The following is an 18,178-nucleotide window of genomic DNA, read 5'->3' on the forward strand; positions in this document are numbered from 1 at the left end:
ATAATCAACTTGTTTACTCATTGTGGTTGACATTTATAGTGCAGACTTTTGTCTTGATGCCTCATTCCTTATTGCTTGAGACTTCAATGTTTTATGATTGTCACCGTAAGACATTCAGACAGCAGAACTGTAACTGTGATTGGTATTATATAAGAACTGAATGCTACATCAACGTGCCCTGCTAATGTATGTTGTGTGTGTGGCACTACTTCTTAATGGTGCCATTTCATCACTTGTCGAAGGGTTAGGCATCCAGCGAACCCAGCTTTTGGGTCCTTCATCTCTGTTTGCATGTTGGACTACTGAGTTCACCAGAACATTGAGGCTGTTGTCATTATTCTAAGTCTCTTACAGGTTACTTTGCACGTGTGAGTATTCTGAAAATAATTAAAGATATAGTGGTGCCAATTCCAAAGAATAGTGGTGACGTCAAAGCCAACTAAATACTTGACAGCTCCTCTGGAAACTTGTCTTTGCAATTTTCTCTGCTCTTGTTGAAGCCTGTTTCTAAAACATCCAGTGTGCTTTTGCTTTAACACTTGTGCTGTCAGGCCTTATTTAAGTTTCTCTAGGCTGCCTATTCTGGTCTTGTATGGTCTTTGTGTGTATGTCCAGAGAAGATGCAGACCATACTGCTGCCTAGCTCTCCTGTTTTGGTGGTTGCGTAGCTAAGGCATACAATAATGGTGCTAAGCTGAACTCTGCTGCTGGATGCTAAAAAAAAAGGTTAAGAAGAATTGGGTGTGGCCTAGAATAATACAGCTATAAAATCCAAGTTAGATGTTGCCTTTGGAAGCTAATATATAACTACTTCCTTCAATAAGAAGATTTATCTTAACCTGAAGAAACACCGTAAGAAAAACGTGTAATTCAATAATAATATAAACATAATAAAATGAGACAGTGCATGAAATATACAACATTGCATGTAGCGTTGCTTGCAAAGTTAAGGTCATTATTAACTGCATCTAATATGTCAGTTTCTGTATCTTGGATCAATCATGGAAACCAAGAACAACTTCAGAAAGACTAAAACTGGAACTTTTAGAATGAACAGTCAATTATAAATGGAACACAATATTCTTAAACAACTTCCATCCGGCATGACATAAATATGTCTAAAATGTGCATTTCTTCCATCTGACTTAAACATAGTCCTTAGATACTGTTTTGCCCAAATTACTATATTAAAGAAGTAATAACTCAGACTTCGAAGAGAGCCAGCTTCCTTGTGAGACACGTGTAATCAAAATGCGCAGAAAATCATCTTTTCTTGGTAAAAGCCCATGATATACTATTATACTATTAAAAGCGATACTATGTTGATCAGGTTGCTACCATCTTAATTATCTCATCTGATCTCATGCAAAGAGATACTGTCAACATGTACAGCCATGTGGATGCTTATCGCAAAGATACTAATTGGGATACCAAGTGGAAAATACAGGAAATCATCCCAGAACATTTTGCTGGAGTATACTGCAAAGTAAAAGATGAATTGAAGTACTAGTGGAACAATTAGAATGTTCATCCATTGTTTGACCATATGATCGACATCAATCTTTGTTCAACTGTCTTTTAACTGTATGCTACCTCTCCTATTACCCATGTCACCTTGTTGCCCTTCATCCCCTTTCCAATGCATTCTCATTCTTCTCCTCCTGTACCATCAGATCCCCTGTTTTTCTGTATCTTATCTTATCTCTATCTTTATATTTTTCAAACTAGCTCTACCTTGATTTCTTGTCTCCCTATTGCCATCTTTCTTTGAGTCAATGAATACATATTAGTTTTTTGTTTTTTTTTATAAAACCTGTAGGAATCCTATTGTTTCCAAATACCAGCAGATGTTTTGGATCTCAATGGGTTTTGAAAGGAGACATATACAGCAGTGCACAGGACAATTGTACCTTGCTTGTCAATCCCTTGTTCCTGTTCATGCTAAAAGATAACTTAGAGATTGGTCATCTTTCCAATCACTTCCTAGGTTATTTTGTTTATTACTTACACCTGTATATTTCCAGTTTGTACATGTAGTCATCCAATATGAGCTGGTTAGGATGCAGTACTGTTATGGTGTAGGTAAGCATATCAAAACTACATTTTTATAATTAATAAACTGTGTTAGAATGGTCAAATAGTTTTTGTGATGAACTGAACCTCGTCACGGCTCTTGGAGGGGCCTGCTTGCCAGCCTCCTGCTTTAGGACTGTGGGCCCTGCAATATACCTTGTCCAATGCACTTTAAAAGGCTCCATTCATAGGATTGACATACTTTTGTACTCAAGAAAGAGAGACAGACCGTTAGTCCTGATTCCCTGGAACTGTTGTGGGCATAGGACCATGTGCATGGTCGGTCAAAATTATGACTTTAATGGAAATCCTGTGTTTTTGGATATATTGGTCCCCCAGATCGGGGCTGTCAGGGGATATTACTTGCTTCCATGTGTTTTGGGGGTACTTTTGGGTTATTGTAAATATATGTTTTCTGTTTTCTAAATATATGTTTTCAGTTCCTGACTCAATTATCTCTCATGCACGGGGAGGGGGGGGGGGGGGGGGAGGGGAGATTATCTTGTTTTGTGTGGGAGTGTCCTGTACCTGAGATCCAATGTAATTACAGTGTATACTTTGTCACAGACCCCTCTCAGGTCCAGTGGGGACTGCCTCTGGAATTTGGGTGCAAGGTGGGTGGAGGACAGCGAGAGCCCAACCAAGCTGCAACGCTGGCTGTGGAGTTTACGGTGGTTATGGTGTCCGGTGAGGTGCTTATGGTACTTAAGGATTACAAGGAAGGAGCGATTGGCGGAGGCAGCCAGTGGGGGGGGGCCAGGCCGTCCGTCACAGTTTTCTTATATCAAGATAACATATAAAAATCAATCAACAATGGAAAAAAATAATTTACACAGTGTAGTGACTTCTACCACAAAATGTGCTACTGAATCTTCATCTTTTCTCCTGGCGTTAGCAGTTTCCAACTAAAGTCAAATAATCATACATCAAGGGAATGAAGCCTTTGTTGAAGATATTTCTTCATATCAAATTATGCTGACATAGTCCAAAAGCAAAAGAATAATTTTGCAGACAGGCAGTCGCTCCTTTGCAGTACTCAAGCAAGAATCTCAACTTCTGACAGAAAATTGTGATGAACAATTGTTCGGCGAAGATGATTAGCCAGCATGTTATAGATCTGTTAATCTCTAGAGCAATTTTGATCTGTTCAAGTCAAGGTAGTTGAGTTATCAGCAAAATGTTGCCATATCTGCAGAACGGCCCAATCCCAGCATGCCGCAGTACAGATACGATGATATCTGACTACAGAATACAAGTGGATATTACATTTGCTGTGGACATCCTCACGCACTTGAATAAAACATCATCCTCACAAAGACTGCTCATAAGTCATGTAACTGACAGGTCTTGTAGACGACTGGCACCAATTTCACAGTAATCCGCGACCATGAGAAAAACTGGAACTAGTGTTAATAAATGTCATTTCTCCATAACTACATTTCATGCCAGAACAGGATACTGCATCATCTTTATTTTTTTCTTATTTCTTCTTAGGAGTGACAAGGAGCCAGGGAATGTGTAGTTCATTATGGATGTGTAAAACATGTAACTCTTTCAATGCTGCGCATCTACAGACCATCGACATTTAATTCATAATCTATGGAAAAGCCAATGGAAATATATCCACTTTATATACATTCTTTTTCCTAAAGGGGGGCGAGGGGGAGATAAACTAAGCAGATCACCAACTAAACTACTGCTAGCTTTTTTTTTTTTGTTCTAATGCATATCATTTGACCCAAGCTTGCATTGTTGACAAAAGAGTACACCTGAGAACTGGGGCGGCCATGAAACAGTTTCCCAGCTGTTGCAGAACTGCAATTCCCATGGTGCTTTGCCTGTTTTACAGCCTTAGCCTTATACGTAAAGCTCCAATTCAGCAACAACTGGAAATCCACTTTGAGATCATTGCTGTCTTAAAATATTAACTAAAACTACCTCACGGCAGGTGAAATTCTAAATAACCAACTATATTTTAATAAAAAATAATAGTGATATGCTGTTTAAATATTTTAATTCCAAATTACTTTATCAATTATGACACATAATGGTTTTGTTTTTATGCACGTTCACTTCATATAGATGGCAGCTCATACAGGCTGCACAAAAGAAAATTCAAGCAAATGTACAGTACAAATGTATCCTTTACATCAGGGGTCCTCAAACTCCGGCCCCCCAGATGTTGCTGAACTACAACTCCCATGATTATCTGGCTATCTATGTAATTCAAAGAATCATGGGAGTTGTAGTTCAGCAACATCTGGGGGGCCGGAGTTTGAGGACCCCTTCTTTACATGTAGTGCAAAAAAAGGTTACTCAGGTCTTGAGCTGTGTAAAGGGCCCTGAAATTTGTAACAGCAGCCCTGTATCCATTAACTGAAAGGGGAAAATGTTATGTGTTACATATGTATAGAAATGTGAATTTTATAATTCTTTGTTCGTGTTTGTTTATATGTTGATCTGTGTATATATTTAAAATTCTCTCTGTATTGGGGATTGTTTTCTGTTCCTCCCCGCAGCTGTCATCATCTACTGTGTCTCTAAAATGCAGAAATTCTTTCAAGAGTAAAAGACAAATCAGGGAACTCTCAAGACTTAACCATAGTAATATTGGAATTAGAAGAATAAGAACGGGATTAGGAAACAGTGAAACTGAATGTTAAATTTTTTTATTTGCCTATCACATACTTTAATGTGCTTTTAGTCTCATCCTTTATGTCTCCAGTTACATCTATTTGAGCCATAAGAGTCTTCGTGATCAGGGTTTTACTTTAATATCGGGCAGTGGTGTATCTTGGTTTTGTGCTGCCCTAGGCAGGACAAAACTCAGACACCCCCCCCCCCCCCCCGCGCGCACGCGCGCCACCCCCACCCAACCCTTCCCCCCTGCCCCGCCTTCTAAATACACACACATTCACTGACAGATACGCATACACTAGCTAACAGACACACACAGTCAGACACACACAGTCGGACACACACAGTCGGACACACACAGTCGGACACACACAGTCGGACACACACACACACTAACAAACACACACAGTCGGACACACACAGTGAGACACACACACTAACAAACACACACAGTCGGACACACACACTAACAAACACACACAGTCGGACACACACACACTAACAAACACACACAGTCGGACACACACCGACTAACAGACACACACAGTGAGACACACACACTAACAGACACACACTGTCGGACACACACACACTAACAGACACACACACACTAACACACACACTAACAGACACACACACACTAACAGACACACACACACTAACAGACACACACACACACTAACAGACACACACACACACACTATCAGACACACACACTATCAGACACACACACACTATCAGACACACACAGTCAGAGACACACACACACACACTCACATTAACAAATTTTTTTTTTTTTTAATTTACTCCCCCTCCCCTACCTTTGGGAATGCTGGGGGTGGAGGGGTTCTCCAATTCCCTGGTGGTCAAGTGGCTGCAGGACGGCACTGGCGGGCAGGCTGGGCGGCCGGCGAGGGAGCTCTTCCCCTGAGCTCTCTGCTCAGCTCCCTCGCGCGCCGCCCGCAGAGTGAGACTGGGAAGCGGAGCCGGAGCCGGAATATGATGTCATATTCCGGCTCCCAGTCTCACTCTGCGGGCGGCGCGCGAGGGAGCTGAGCAGAGAGCTCAGGGGAAGAGCTCCCTCGCCGGCCGCCCGCCCAGCAACCAGCCCAGCATGTCTGTTAGCCGCAAGGCTAACAGGACATTTGCCTTGGGCATTTGGGGGCGGCGTTTTTTGCCGCCCCCTGGAAAATGCCGCCCAAGGCAAATGCCTTGTTTGCCTCGCGGCTAATACGCCCCTGATATCGGGGTCATACAATCTGAAGCTAATAAAATGAAAAAGGCTCCTTTAATTTACATTCCGTTTATTTTGTGCCCACAAATGACAGGTGATGACAGAGGGAGAATCATTTGCCAATAATTTGCTGTTTACTATGGCTATGCTTGCATGTTGCACTTCGTAACATTTGATAAAGTAGCTTTAGCTGACCCGAAACATTATCTTTTTTTATGGGCACTAAATAAAAGTAACATGAATAAAGGAAGTGCTGGACTTTTTAATTTTCTTGTGGCTATTTAACTGGTTTTCTTGAGTCAGGATGTGATACATCCAGTGGTGAAGTAAGTTATTTCTCTTATTTATTGTTTATATATTCTGGAGCTGACATGGTATGGGTCCCATAGCTGTCATTCAGTGGTGGCTCTTTGTGAGGCCTTAGGCGAAACTCAAACATGAGACCCCCACCATAAGCCAAAGTGGAAATAAAAATGGGGGTTGCATTGAGTGTATAAGATTTTTTAGTTGTATTGAAGGACAAGCTTGCAGAGCTGGATACAGAAAAGCTAGTCTCTGTATTCATTTTTCAAAGGCTTGCAGTGTCACGGCTCCTTGTGCCACTGCTTTGGGAGCTCTCCGACTGTAGTTATGGCATAATTTGCAAACTAAATTAAATTGCAATAAAGAAATGTAATTAGCAATTATGCTTGAAGGGGACATCGGGAACCTGGCTGATTACCCCCGCTTTGAATGCATTAAGAGACCCATTTGCACCCCTGTAACTGGACGACACACAGTTCCAGGGGTACAACGTTTAACAAGCTCACAGCTCTTTATGCACAGATCTCCACAGGGGGTCTTAATCCCATACAACACAATCCCAGGCAGGAGGGGGCTGGGTTGTAGATAACCATCTCCCGCTCTGGGAGATACCATTAGTACACAGGGACACACATGCCAACACATTCCATACAGGGGGGTAAATTTTGGGGCTCGGCACCCCGGGAAAGGAAGAGGTCACAAAGGTGAAGCATATTCCATTAGATAGCCCCAGGTCCCATCTGGGATCCCTGTAAATAGTGGGGCTATCAGGTGTACAGAGCCCGAGATACCAGTGTCTAAAGTCTGGGGCTCAAGGCTCTGTACATCCCCAAAATCAGTTCCACAGCGTTGCTTGGTTTGGTCCAGTGAATTCAAACTTCGCGCCCAAACCAAGCAACAGCCAATCCGCTGAAAGACGCAAAACCAATTCATGCCAATCAGCGCTCGGGGAGGAGAGGGGTTTCGCCGCCCAATCAGGAGAGAGTGCGCGAAACCCATGTGCACCAATCGGCGCTTGTGGAGGAGAGGGGTTTCGCTGCCCAATCAGAAGAAAGGGAGCGAAACCCGATTGCACCAATCCGCTGAGAGGCGCAAAACCAATTTGCGTCAATCAGCGTTTAGGGAGGAGAGGGAGTTCACCGCCCAATCATGAGAAAGGGTGCAAAACCTTGTTTGAACGGGTGCTCCTGCTCTGATTGGTCACCGGCTCCTTGCAGTGTCTGCCCTAAGATGATATAGGCGGACGTGAGGCCCCAGACAGCGCGAGGCGTCAGGCGGCCGCCTAAATCACCTAATTAGAGAGCCGCCTCTGCTGTCATTCCTTCTTAAATACATTTGCTGCATTATGAAACATAGAAATTACAATAGACAAGCAGCCTGCATTGTAACAGACTATGAAAGTGTTAATAAGTGGAGAACCTCGATATCAGCACATTTAGCAGATTCCCAAGTGTAACTGTTTTAGTTATTCGCACACAAATTATAGATTTTATTTTTCATTATTGCTTTGCAATCAGTGCTCAGGGTTGTTTATCGATTCTTCTTGCAGTACTTTTTTTTAACAGTTTTATCGCTGAACTGTACACTTTTTTAGACTGAGCTGTGATTTCTCTGTTTTAACTCTAATTCCATTATTTTATGCATGTCCACTTATGGGGAACTTTCAACACCTTATTTTTTTCAAATCTGTTCATTTTAATAAACTCAGATTAGTGTGTCCCATGATTCCCCGATTCCACACTCTTTTCACACAATAAATTGATTCCATTTGCAACTAACATAATACTGCCCTTACCCTAATAAAGTGTTAAAAACAATACAATTTGTTTTCTACTATTAAGTTTTATGTATAGCAGCTTTTATAGCTTTCAGAGGTTTCTACCTTGAAACCTGTTTAAACCCCATAAATTGAAGAAATTAGATTGTAAGAAAGAAAATCACAAGCCAGGGGGATCATTATCCAATAACACGAATACAGTCTTGTTTCACCTTGACTTTTTACATTGAAGGTGACATTTATAGTGCCTGAGAGACTCAAGATGAGAATAGCGATTGCTGTATAAAAAAAATAAAAAAATAAACTACATTTATAAAGAATTCATTTGGGAGAATGTACTAAAAGATAAGTAACAAAACTCAAGTAGAATAAAGCTCTGTAATCAAATATTATATTGATAGTGGGTGCATCTGTGAATGATACTTGGTTCTCTAATGGCCTGGAGGCTACAGACCTGTTATACTTCAATTCCTGTTATTCTGTTGGGAATCAGCATAGAAATCTGACTCTTATTCAATTCTTAGTGCTACAAAGATTTTGAGAGATCGGCTTTAAGTAATTGGACTTAGACTTGCAAGAGAGCATTTTATAGTTAGAATCAATGTTTGAAGAATAAGGTCCCATGGATTCTAAAGACAATGGATATATGTTCCCAGTTTTTTTTTTCAATACAATTGGTTTATTCAAATCAAACTAATGCAATTACACTCAGTGCTAGTGCCATATTCATTTATTTTCCCTAAGACCACTTGCTAACACAAAACTTCTAACACTCCCAGATCCAGTGGGACTAACCCAATTTTGAGATCTTGTTCCATTGTGCTGAGTTGGATCCTCGGTGTCCCCAGATGCAAGTACAGCATAAGCCCATCATTAGATACATTCTTGATGTGTTGAATGCTGTCAGTAAAATGGTACTATATAAAGAGTACTATGTAAACAAGGCTCTGTGTATTGACTGCCCTGCGTTGGGCCTTCAAATGAGGCTGTCAGTCAGTCTGGTGTGCTTTTACACCAAACTGGCATGCCCCTACTTTGGGTGGCATATCCCCATTCTAGGGGGACCCCCCATTTTAGTCATCACCAGTGACACAATTCGTTTTTCTGGGATACCCTCATATTAGGTGTCCCGTGCAATTTAATACCCTTCAATTTTGGGAGGTATGCCAACAAGACTATATATAAATTAACCATTTCCAGATATTTGCACTGTCCATCTTAAAAAAAGGCTTTCCAGAAACATCTGCTATGTAGATGGTGAATCAGCCATAATCAAGAGCATGTTTTTCTGGATACAGTGTTGTTAATTAACAAAATAAACTAGTTCCATATAGAAAGAAAGCACTTCTAGATAAATGATAACCTGAACAAACACAAACTAATATTACTACTAGTCATCAACTATCGACGTTAATAACTTTCCTGTAGCATACATACACACACACACACACACACACACACACACACACACCTCTTTCTACTACAAACCCTCTATCACCCTGTTGATTTAGGAATCAATATTACAAAACATGGTGGAAGAGAACAGGTTCATACCTGTTCATACAAGTCTGCTAATATAATTGATAACTCAGTAGGTTTCAGACCATTCTAATAGTTTGTGACATTATTTAATAAACAAGTGCAAGTCCTCACCACCTATTCTGCTTGCATAGTCTATCGCTAAGTAAGTTCTATCTCTTTAGGTATTAATAACTATGGGCAAAGCCAGATGAAATCAGTATCATTGTGTTTCTTCTGCAAGCTGACATTCTAAGTACACTATGTGCTTTTTCCATAAGTGGGCATGATTTCTTAACAAGGAAATTAATGGAACTGAACAGGCCCTGCCACTCTATTACATCTACAAATACACATGTGGTAAAACATTACTGTGTTCGGAGTTTATAACATTTCAGAAAAGAACATAATGTGCTCTTAATTCAGTTTCCATGTACTTTTTTTTGTTAAGAATTGACATCAGTCTCATATTTGACTGAATATCCAACAATTATGCCTTTATATAGTTGTAGATGAAGAGGCCATTAGTTTGCATGATTTTTTTTTTTTTTTATCCATTATGGGCTAGATTCGCGAAGAGGTGAATATTTAGTGGACTGTATCGGCAGGGGAAATTCGAACACTTTTTTTTAAATACAGAGAAACTTCTCAAATTATTCTAGATTGTGTCCATTTTCATTTTAAATTATAGTAGCTTTGCCTGAATAGTTAGTAAGGACACATTATAAATCAGTGATCATTTGTGCACAAAATTGTCTGGCTATTACATAAAACATTGTATTTTCTTTATCTTAGCACTACAGAGAGGGACATTATGTTATAATTGTCCCAGAAATATTTATTAATATTTTGATTTAAGTTCTTCCATATTGGTTCTATGCAAATAGTGAGAATAAAGTATAGTCTGGGTGCTTAAGTAGAATTACAGGTGTTAAAAATCGCTTCACACTCTGGTGAAATTCTCCAAAAATACCAGCAAGCAGTAATGTGATAAAAGTGTTGAGTGGAGCACTCAACACTTTTATCACATCTATGCAAATAGTGCTTTAACAAGGCTCTGTGTATTGACTGCCCTGAGTGGGGCCTTCATATGAGGCTGTCAGTCAGTCTGGTGTGCTTTTACACCAAACTGGCATGCCCCTACTTTGCCCCTACACAACACATTCAAAATATTATCCAACTGTCTAATGAAAGCTCACTTGGCCATCTCCTCCAGGCATCAACATATCATCAGACTGCAGCTCAACTTTGAGACTAATGACTTTACAGAGAGCAATTTATAAATCCACACTTTGTCTCTAATTTTCACACAATATACACACAAGCAGTGAAAAAAGTGAAGCACATTACACATGTAAGTATCACACACAGCATACGCATGCATCAATCAAATATTGTTATAGCACACATCACTCATACATCACTTATACACATGTATTAACCCCAAGGATATGTTTTTGCACATGCATTCAAACTCTTTACACCCATTCAGTTTTATATATACAAGCACATGCATTCACACACAATATAAACCTGCACTCAACCATAGTGCATACATATATGAAAGGTATTTTTGTCAGGTCATAATAGGACACAGAGGGTTTGTTAAAATAAAGTGATAATGCATATGACTTTATATAGTCACTACAGAACATAGAATTTTCCATCTGTTTTATGGAGAGGATGACTTTGGCGACACTAAATAGTACCAGGACAATCAGGGTACGCTGGACCATAAGGTGACTTTTGGTGGCTGCCAATAACCTGCCTGGCGCCTGTAGGGTCTTATCTCTTCTCTGAGGGAACTTGGTGAAATGCAGAGTTGGAACTCATTTAAATAAACAAGAAACATTGTTGTATAGATCCCAACATAAGTGTCTAATGAATCAAGATGTCTGTGGGGGTTAATCGCACCACTGGCATTTCCCAAAGGGGGCAAACCCACACCAAATGTGGTCATTCTGCCCAAATTACTGCCAGGTCAGTCTAGCATGAATGCATGCCAGGCTACCTGCCAAGCAAGCAGGTCCATCCACTGCTCCACTTAGGGCAGAACATGCAGAGAACACTGTTCCAGTGCTCTCTGCATGGTCATAGTGCCCTGAGTATAGCACAAGTGAAACTAACAATGCACTTGCGCTACACTTTTGGGGACACCAGGGAACAAACCACAGATGGTGCAACAGAACCCTAAAAGTGGACTGTCCGAAATCAGGATGCTTGTGATGTCTGCTGTGCTGCAGAGTAAGTTGTAACATGGCAAAACAACTAGTTCTTGTACGAGTTACAGCATTATCCACATGACCCTCCAATTATTGTTATCATGGCTGCTACATTTCCTTATGAGATGGACTGACACATGTTAATTATCAGTAGAGCCAAATCATATTTTTCAATCTGTGAGCAGATAGGAAGGCTATAATTGGAGATGGGTTTATATGCTGTTAGATAACTTCAAGATCTCGGCACCTTGTTAATATATTAATGTTCTACATGTTTCAGGTTAAAGGTACTGTTTATGCATACACTACACGTTAATAGAGTGCACGATACAGAGCAAGTTTCAGGGAACAGTACTCACACCTCCTTGCAGACTCCTGGGTGAGTTCAAGTCTGTATATGGAGAGGCGATTTACTCCTCCACAAATGTTATTCTTTTCCCCCTTGCATTCCATGTTACATTCTGACTCGCTGACATTTAAGGCTTTGATTTTGTGACCGCAGTAACATTCTGCTCCAAATTCGAGTCCGGCATACATGTAACCCCTGTACAAATACAAACAAAGTGTTTTTTTTCATGGACAACATTGGTATGACTAACCAACAAAAATCACCTCAGAGTCACCACAGTATTAAAAAACAGCTTAAAGGGACACTGTGGGCACTGAAACTTCTTCATCCCTTTAAGGTGGTTGCATTCTTTCCAATCAGTGTTAAACTGTTTTAATGATTTAATGCCAAACAAGAGTTCCCAACAGTCCATCTGGGAAGCCTGAGCTAATGAGAAAGCATTAGCTTAAGTTGCAAGGGTTAGCTGTGATTGGCATCAGCTGATCTCTTTCAAGATGTCACAGCGCCAACTGCTGATATGATTTGGTATGGCTAGAAGGAAGTGTGTAATCTCTACCATAGCAATACCTCCAGTGGGACCAGGCTGTGGTTGGCCAAGAAACATGATTTTGTGTTAAAATGCTCCAAAATGGTTTAACATTGAAAGAAAGGATAGAGCTATGAGACTCCAAGCTCTATAACCAATTCAATGAGATAGTTATAGTGCCTAGAGAATCCCTTTAAAGAATATTTTCATTTAAGTGCAAGTAGTGTACAGCACCAGTTTGAAGGACAGTTTCAAAAAAATATATAATGAATGTTCCACAAATGCACAAAGAATAAATATTTACAATAAAATAATATAATGAATTGCTGTATTCATGTATAAAAACGTCTATGTAAGGCCTTGTTTGATGTGTTCATAAAATGTGCTATTTTCATGGATGCCATGTTTTATGTAAAGAAACTAGATGGATCTATGCGGCACAAAAGCTTTTGTTGAAATGAAATCATATATCTCGGCGGGCATTGCAATTCAAAACATGATTTTATTCCGAGAAGTAATACATATTTAGGTGCCATTCATGAAGCAGAGATTTATGAAGCGGTTTTACTACTATAAAGAAATAACATTGGATTTTTTTTTTTTTTTTTTACCACTCATGGCTTTAAATATTGTTAACCATTTGCTTCCCAGACAGCTTTGCAATTCAATATTTTACTCAACCTCCCTAGCATGTCAGCCTAAAAATTGTCAATAAGTACAGATTGATAGCTAAAATGAAGATGTCTTTCAAGGGCTTATGATTATGGCCTGAAAACACGGTACTCTGAATATCACTTGTTCTAACAATGCTTGTCATATGGTGAAATCAATTCTAACCAGTTATTTCAATTATACTAAAACATGACTTAGAGAAGCACATTCCTCAGTTGATTATTTACTGACAGATATGGAAAGGGGAAAATCTGATTTAGACTGTGTATAATTCTGGACTGTGCTTTTTTTTATTTAAAGTTTGCAACATTCAGATGGTGCAGGGAATGGGAAACAATGGTTAGTTCTGGATATAAAAAAGAAAGTCTATACACGTAAAGTGTGTACAATAACAGAGATACAAACACAAAGGTAAGTATCAATAATGTGCAAACACAAAACCCCAAAAAGTCTTACCCAACGAAATCCAGGAAATCCCTGGAAAAAAGGTAACAGTTGAAACGTTAGTGTTTTGGTGGTCTCATTGAAAAAGACAGTTTTTGGGTTATGTGTTTGCACTTCATTGATACTTACCTTTGGTGTTTGTAACTGTTATGTTACGCACTTTATGTTTACTCTTTTTATTTCTTATATCCAGAACTATTTGTGTCTTAAATGAACTAAATACAATTTATGTTTCTGCATAATTTGGTGTGCTATTGGTTTTTTATACTATAGACATATTGTCTTGGTAAAAGGTGTAATTTCCCATTCTAGCACCTTGCCTAGATTAAGAGCATGTTACACTGGGTTACCCAAATTACGGTAGAGCGCTTACTATAAAAAAAACAAAAAATGTGTGTGCGAGTGGGTAACAATGCAGCCTGAAGGCCCAGGGGGCAGCCCTGTTTCATTATTGAACCAATTCCAATTGGCATAACAGTTAATCAGCGTTCCCGTGCACCCACAACCTAGAAGCCTTAGCCATTATATCAGAGTTGCAGAACTCCAACAAATAAAAATGACAAAAAAAAACCATCAACAAAAACAACAAAAAACTGAATCATAGCAATTACAATGTCTTATCCCTTGGTTTTTACCGACAAGAAGGCCCCCATTGAAAATACTAGGTAATCTGTCCCAGTATATTACTTACAACAGCATACAGTTCCCAAATCTTAGTACCACCTCCTTTAATGTAACAAGCAGTTTCAAGGACTGCGTAATACCTTGACTAAAATATCAACGAGCTAGAACAGATTTTATGGCAGGACAGGAGGCTTCATATTTGCTTTACCTTCATATTTACTGAAACCTCCAGCAGCAAAGAAACAGTTAACAGAACTTTTCAAAACAACCAATCAGAACAAAGCAACAGTAGTATAAAACCCCTAAGTAGGCTCTTCCACTTCCTCTTTCTTTGCTGCTGCCTCCAGGTGAGCACTCACCAACTCAGTTTTCTGCTCTGGGTTGTTTTTTATCCTACGTGCTGCTTGCTTATTTAAACAGTCTATTTAACCCCTTAAGGACAGAGCTTCAGAAGCTTGACTTACGCTTAATGACACAAGCAATTTTTGCATTTTCTTGCTGTTTGCGTTCAACTGCAATTTGCATCTCTCTCATTTATTGCACCGACACATATTATATACTGTTTTTTAAAGGACAGAAAGGGCTTTAATTTGATATAACATATATATATATAAATGCTTACTTATTATAAAAAAAATACAGAAAAATGCAAAAAAAAGAAAAATATTGGTTTTTTTTTACAGTTTTTGCAATCATAATGTGTGCATAATTAGTGCAGGTTAAGGAAAGTAATTAAAAATAAATTCATTTATTTGTTCTGATTTACAGAATATATAATGTGTCTGGGATTTTAAGTTTTTTTTGGTAGTTACAGGTCACAAAGCACAAGGAGTAAAATAAAATTTTAATGTGGAGCGATTTTAGAATTTGGTATGTTTGTCTTGTAAGCCTAATAGCCATAAAATAAAACAAAATTGCCACACAAAAGTATATATTTATATAAAGTAGACATCACAGGTTATTTACCTAAGGTTGTTTTGACACTTTCTACGTAGCCATTTTACCGCCAACCTCTGCTAAATATTGGAGTAAAATTGTGTTTTTTGGGGGTTTTCGCACACAAACGTATAACAAAGAACTTCTCATGTGTATTTTGTAAAGTTGGTGTGTGCTATTCCTGTACAAAGTTTTATTATGTGTTCAGTTACTTCTGCTGAGTACAACGGTACCCCCATTGTATGTCTTTGGCACTATTTCGTGAAGCTACAGTGCCATATAGGAGACCTGTCCTTTTCAGTATTCACAGTAGAATTTTGAGAGACGGATTTAATGAGCCTATGCTTCCATTTGGGGTAATATAACAGTTTGACTGTTCAAAAACCCCCACAAAGGCCTACCATTTGTAAAAGTAGACACTCCACGGTATCTCATAAGGTGCATATTGTGCCTTAACATGCCCCCATTTTTTTACCATTACATGCCAAAGTATGTGGTAAAAAATAATTTTGTGCATTTTTTACATACGGATTGCATTTTTGCTGGGCATTTTGTATATTTCATATGTGCCACTAAGTTCAAACCCCCCAAATTATGCTCAGCTAAGTCTTCTGAGTAAAAGGACACCCCCATTGTATGTCTATGGCACTATTTCGTGAAGCTACAGTGCCATACAGGAGACCTGTCCTTTTCAGTATTCACAGTAGAATTTTGAGAGACGGATTTAATGAGCCTATGCTTCCATTTGGGGTATTATAACAGTTTGACTGTTCAAAAACCCCCACAAAGGCCTACCATTTGTAAAAGTAGACACTCCAGGGTATCTCATAAGGTGCATATTGTGCCTTAACATGCCCCCATTTTTTTACCATTACATGCCAAAGTATGTGGTAAAAAAAAATTTTGTGCATTTTTTGACATACGGATTGCATTTTTGCTGGGCATTTTGTATATTTCATATGTGCCACTAAGTTCAAAACCTTCAAATTATGCTCAGCTAAGTCTTCTGAGTAAAAAGACATCCCCAATGAATGTCTTTGGCACTATTTTGTGAAGCTACAGTGGCATATTGGAGACCAAGCCATATCAGTTTTTACAGAACTTTGAATTTTGACGCTGGACCTATGTGCAATTTCCAAGCATCTTCGTAAGTTTTAAATTCAAACTACCCCACAAAGGCCTACCATTTCTTAAAGTAGACACCCCAGGGTATTTCAAAAGGCATATTTTGAACCTTAGCGTGGGATAATTTTTCCGCTAGCTTGTACCAGGTGTAGTGGTAATAAGCGTTTTTACTGCCTTTTTGACACACAAAGTGAGTTTGCACAGTATATTTTGCAAACCTTATGTGTACCACCACTCTATAATACTTTATATGTTGCTCAGCTATGTCGGCTGAGTTCAAAAATACCCTCGTATGTACCTTTGCCAGGTATATGTGGACATCGGAGGGGCACATTTGGGACACAGCCATTCCATTTTTTTTCAAACTTTACATTTTTACGCTGTGCCCATGTCCCATTTTAGAGTATTTTACCAGGCTATATAATCCAAATACTCCATAAAGCCATACCATTTCTTAAAGAAGACATCCCAGGGTATTTCAAAAGGCATATTTTGAAAATTAGTGTGGGATAATTTTTCCGCTAGCTTGTACCAGGTGTAGTGGTAATAAGCGTTTTTTCTGCCTTTTTGACACACAAAGTGAGTTTGCACAGTATATTTTGCAAACATTTTGTGTACCACCACTCTATAATACTTTATATGTTATTCAGCTATGTCGGCTGAGTACAAAAATACCCCCGTATGTACCTTTGCCAGGTATATGTGGACATCGGAGGGGCACATTTGGGACACAGCCATTCCATTTTTTTCAAACTTTAAATTTTTGCGCTGTGCCCATGTCCCATTTTAGAGTATTTTACCAGGCTATATAATCCAAATACCCCATAAAGCCATACCATTTCTTAAAGAAGACATCCCAGGGTATTTCAAAAGGCATATTTTGAACCTTAGCGTGGGATCATTTTTCCGCTAGCTTGTACCAGGTGTAGTGGTAATGAGCGTTATTAAATGTATTTTTTTACTTTTTAAAACTTTTTTTACTTTTTAAAACTATTTTTTAAACTTTTGTTTTGCTTATTCATTTTTTTAAAGTTTCCTAAACTTTCGTAAAACTTTTTTTTACAGATTTAACATTTTTCTAAGCTTTTTCTTTTACCGTTAACCCCTAACTAGCAGTAAGCAGCACTAACAGTAAATTCCCCATTTTCCCATAACTCCCACCCACCCCAGCTAGCAAAATATTGAATTATACAATATTTAAATTAGTTAATTAAATTAATTTACCCCCTGAGGGTTAAAAAATAAATAAAAGTTAATCGTCAGGGGTTAAAAAAAAATTAGATCACAGTATAATACTGTGATCTGTATTTTGATCACTGTAGGCAGTGATAGACTGGCAGGCAAGGGGTTAATTTTTATTTGGACTGGGTAAAGGGTTTATTTTTTTTTTATTATTTACTTAAACGTTATTAAAACTTTTTTTTTACTTAATTTTTTAACTTTTTAAAGCTTATTTTAAAACTTTTTTTAACGTTAACCCCTAGTTAGCCTAACACTAAATCCCCCAATTCCCCACTAACTTCCACCCTCCCCAGCTAGCTAAATTTATAATTTTAAAATATTTAAATTAATTAATAAAATAAATTTAACCCCTGAGGGTTAAAAAAAAAAAGAATTAACCCTCAGGGGTTAAAAAAAAAATCAGATCATATTAAAATGTAATCCCTGCCAATTGATCACTGTAGTCAGTGATCAATTGGCAGGGAAGGGGTTAATTTTTTATTAATATGGGTAAAGG

The 18,178-nt window shown here is 38.7% G+C and overlaps 1 protein-coding gene across 4 annotated transcripts in view; it reads right to left on the bottom strand.

The window, feature by feature from the left end:
• The window catches only part of WSCD2 (WSC domain containing 2), a 326,034-nt gene that overhangs the window by 99,403 nt on the left and 208,453 nt on the right, over nucleotides 1–18,178 (bottom strand). For all 4 annotated transcript variants that reach the window (XM_063454212.1, XM_063454209.1, XM_063454210.1 and 1 more), the window contains one exon: nucleotides 12,124–12,308. In XM_063454212.1, coding sequence (XP_063310282.1) covers nucleotides 12,124–12,308 — 185 coding nt within the window. The remainder of the gene's footprint in view (nucleotides 1–12,123; nucleotides 12,309–18,178) is intronic.

This window comes from Pelobates fuscus, chromosome 5 (genome assembly GCF_036172605.1).
Source record: "Pelobates fuscus isolate aPelFus1 chromosome 5, aPelFus1.pri, whole genome shotgun sequence".
Classification (NCBI taxonomy): Eukaryota; Metazoa; Chordata; class Amphibia; order Anura; family Pelobatidae; genus Pelobates; species Pelobates fuscus.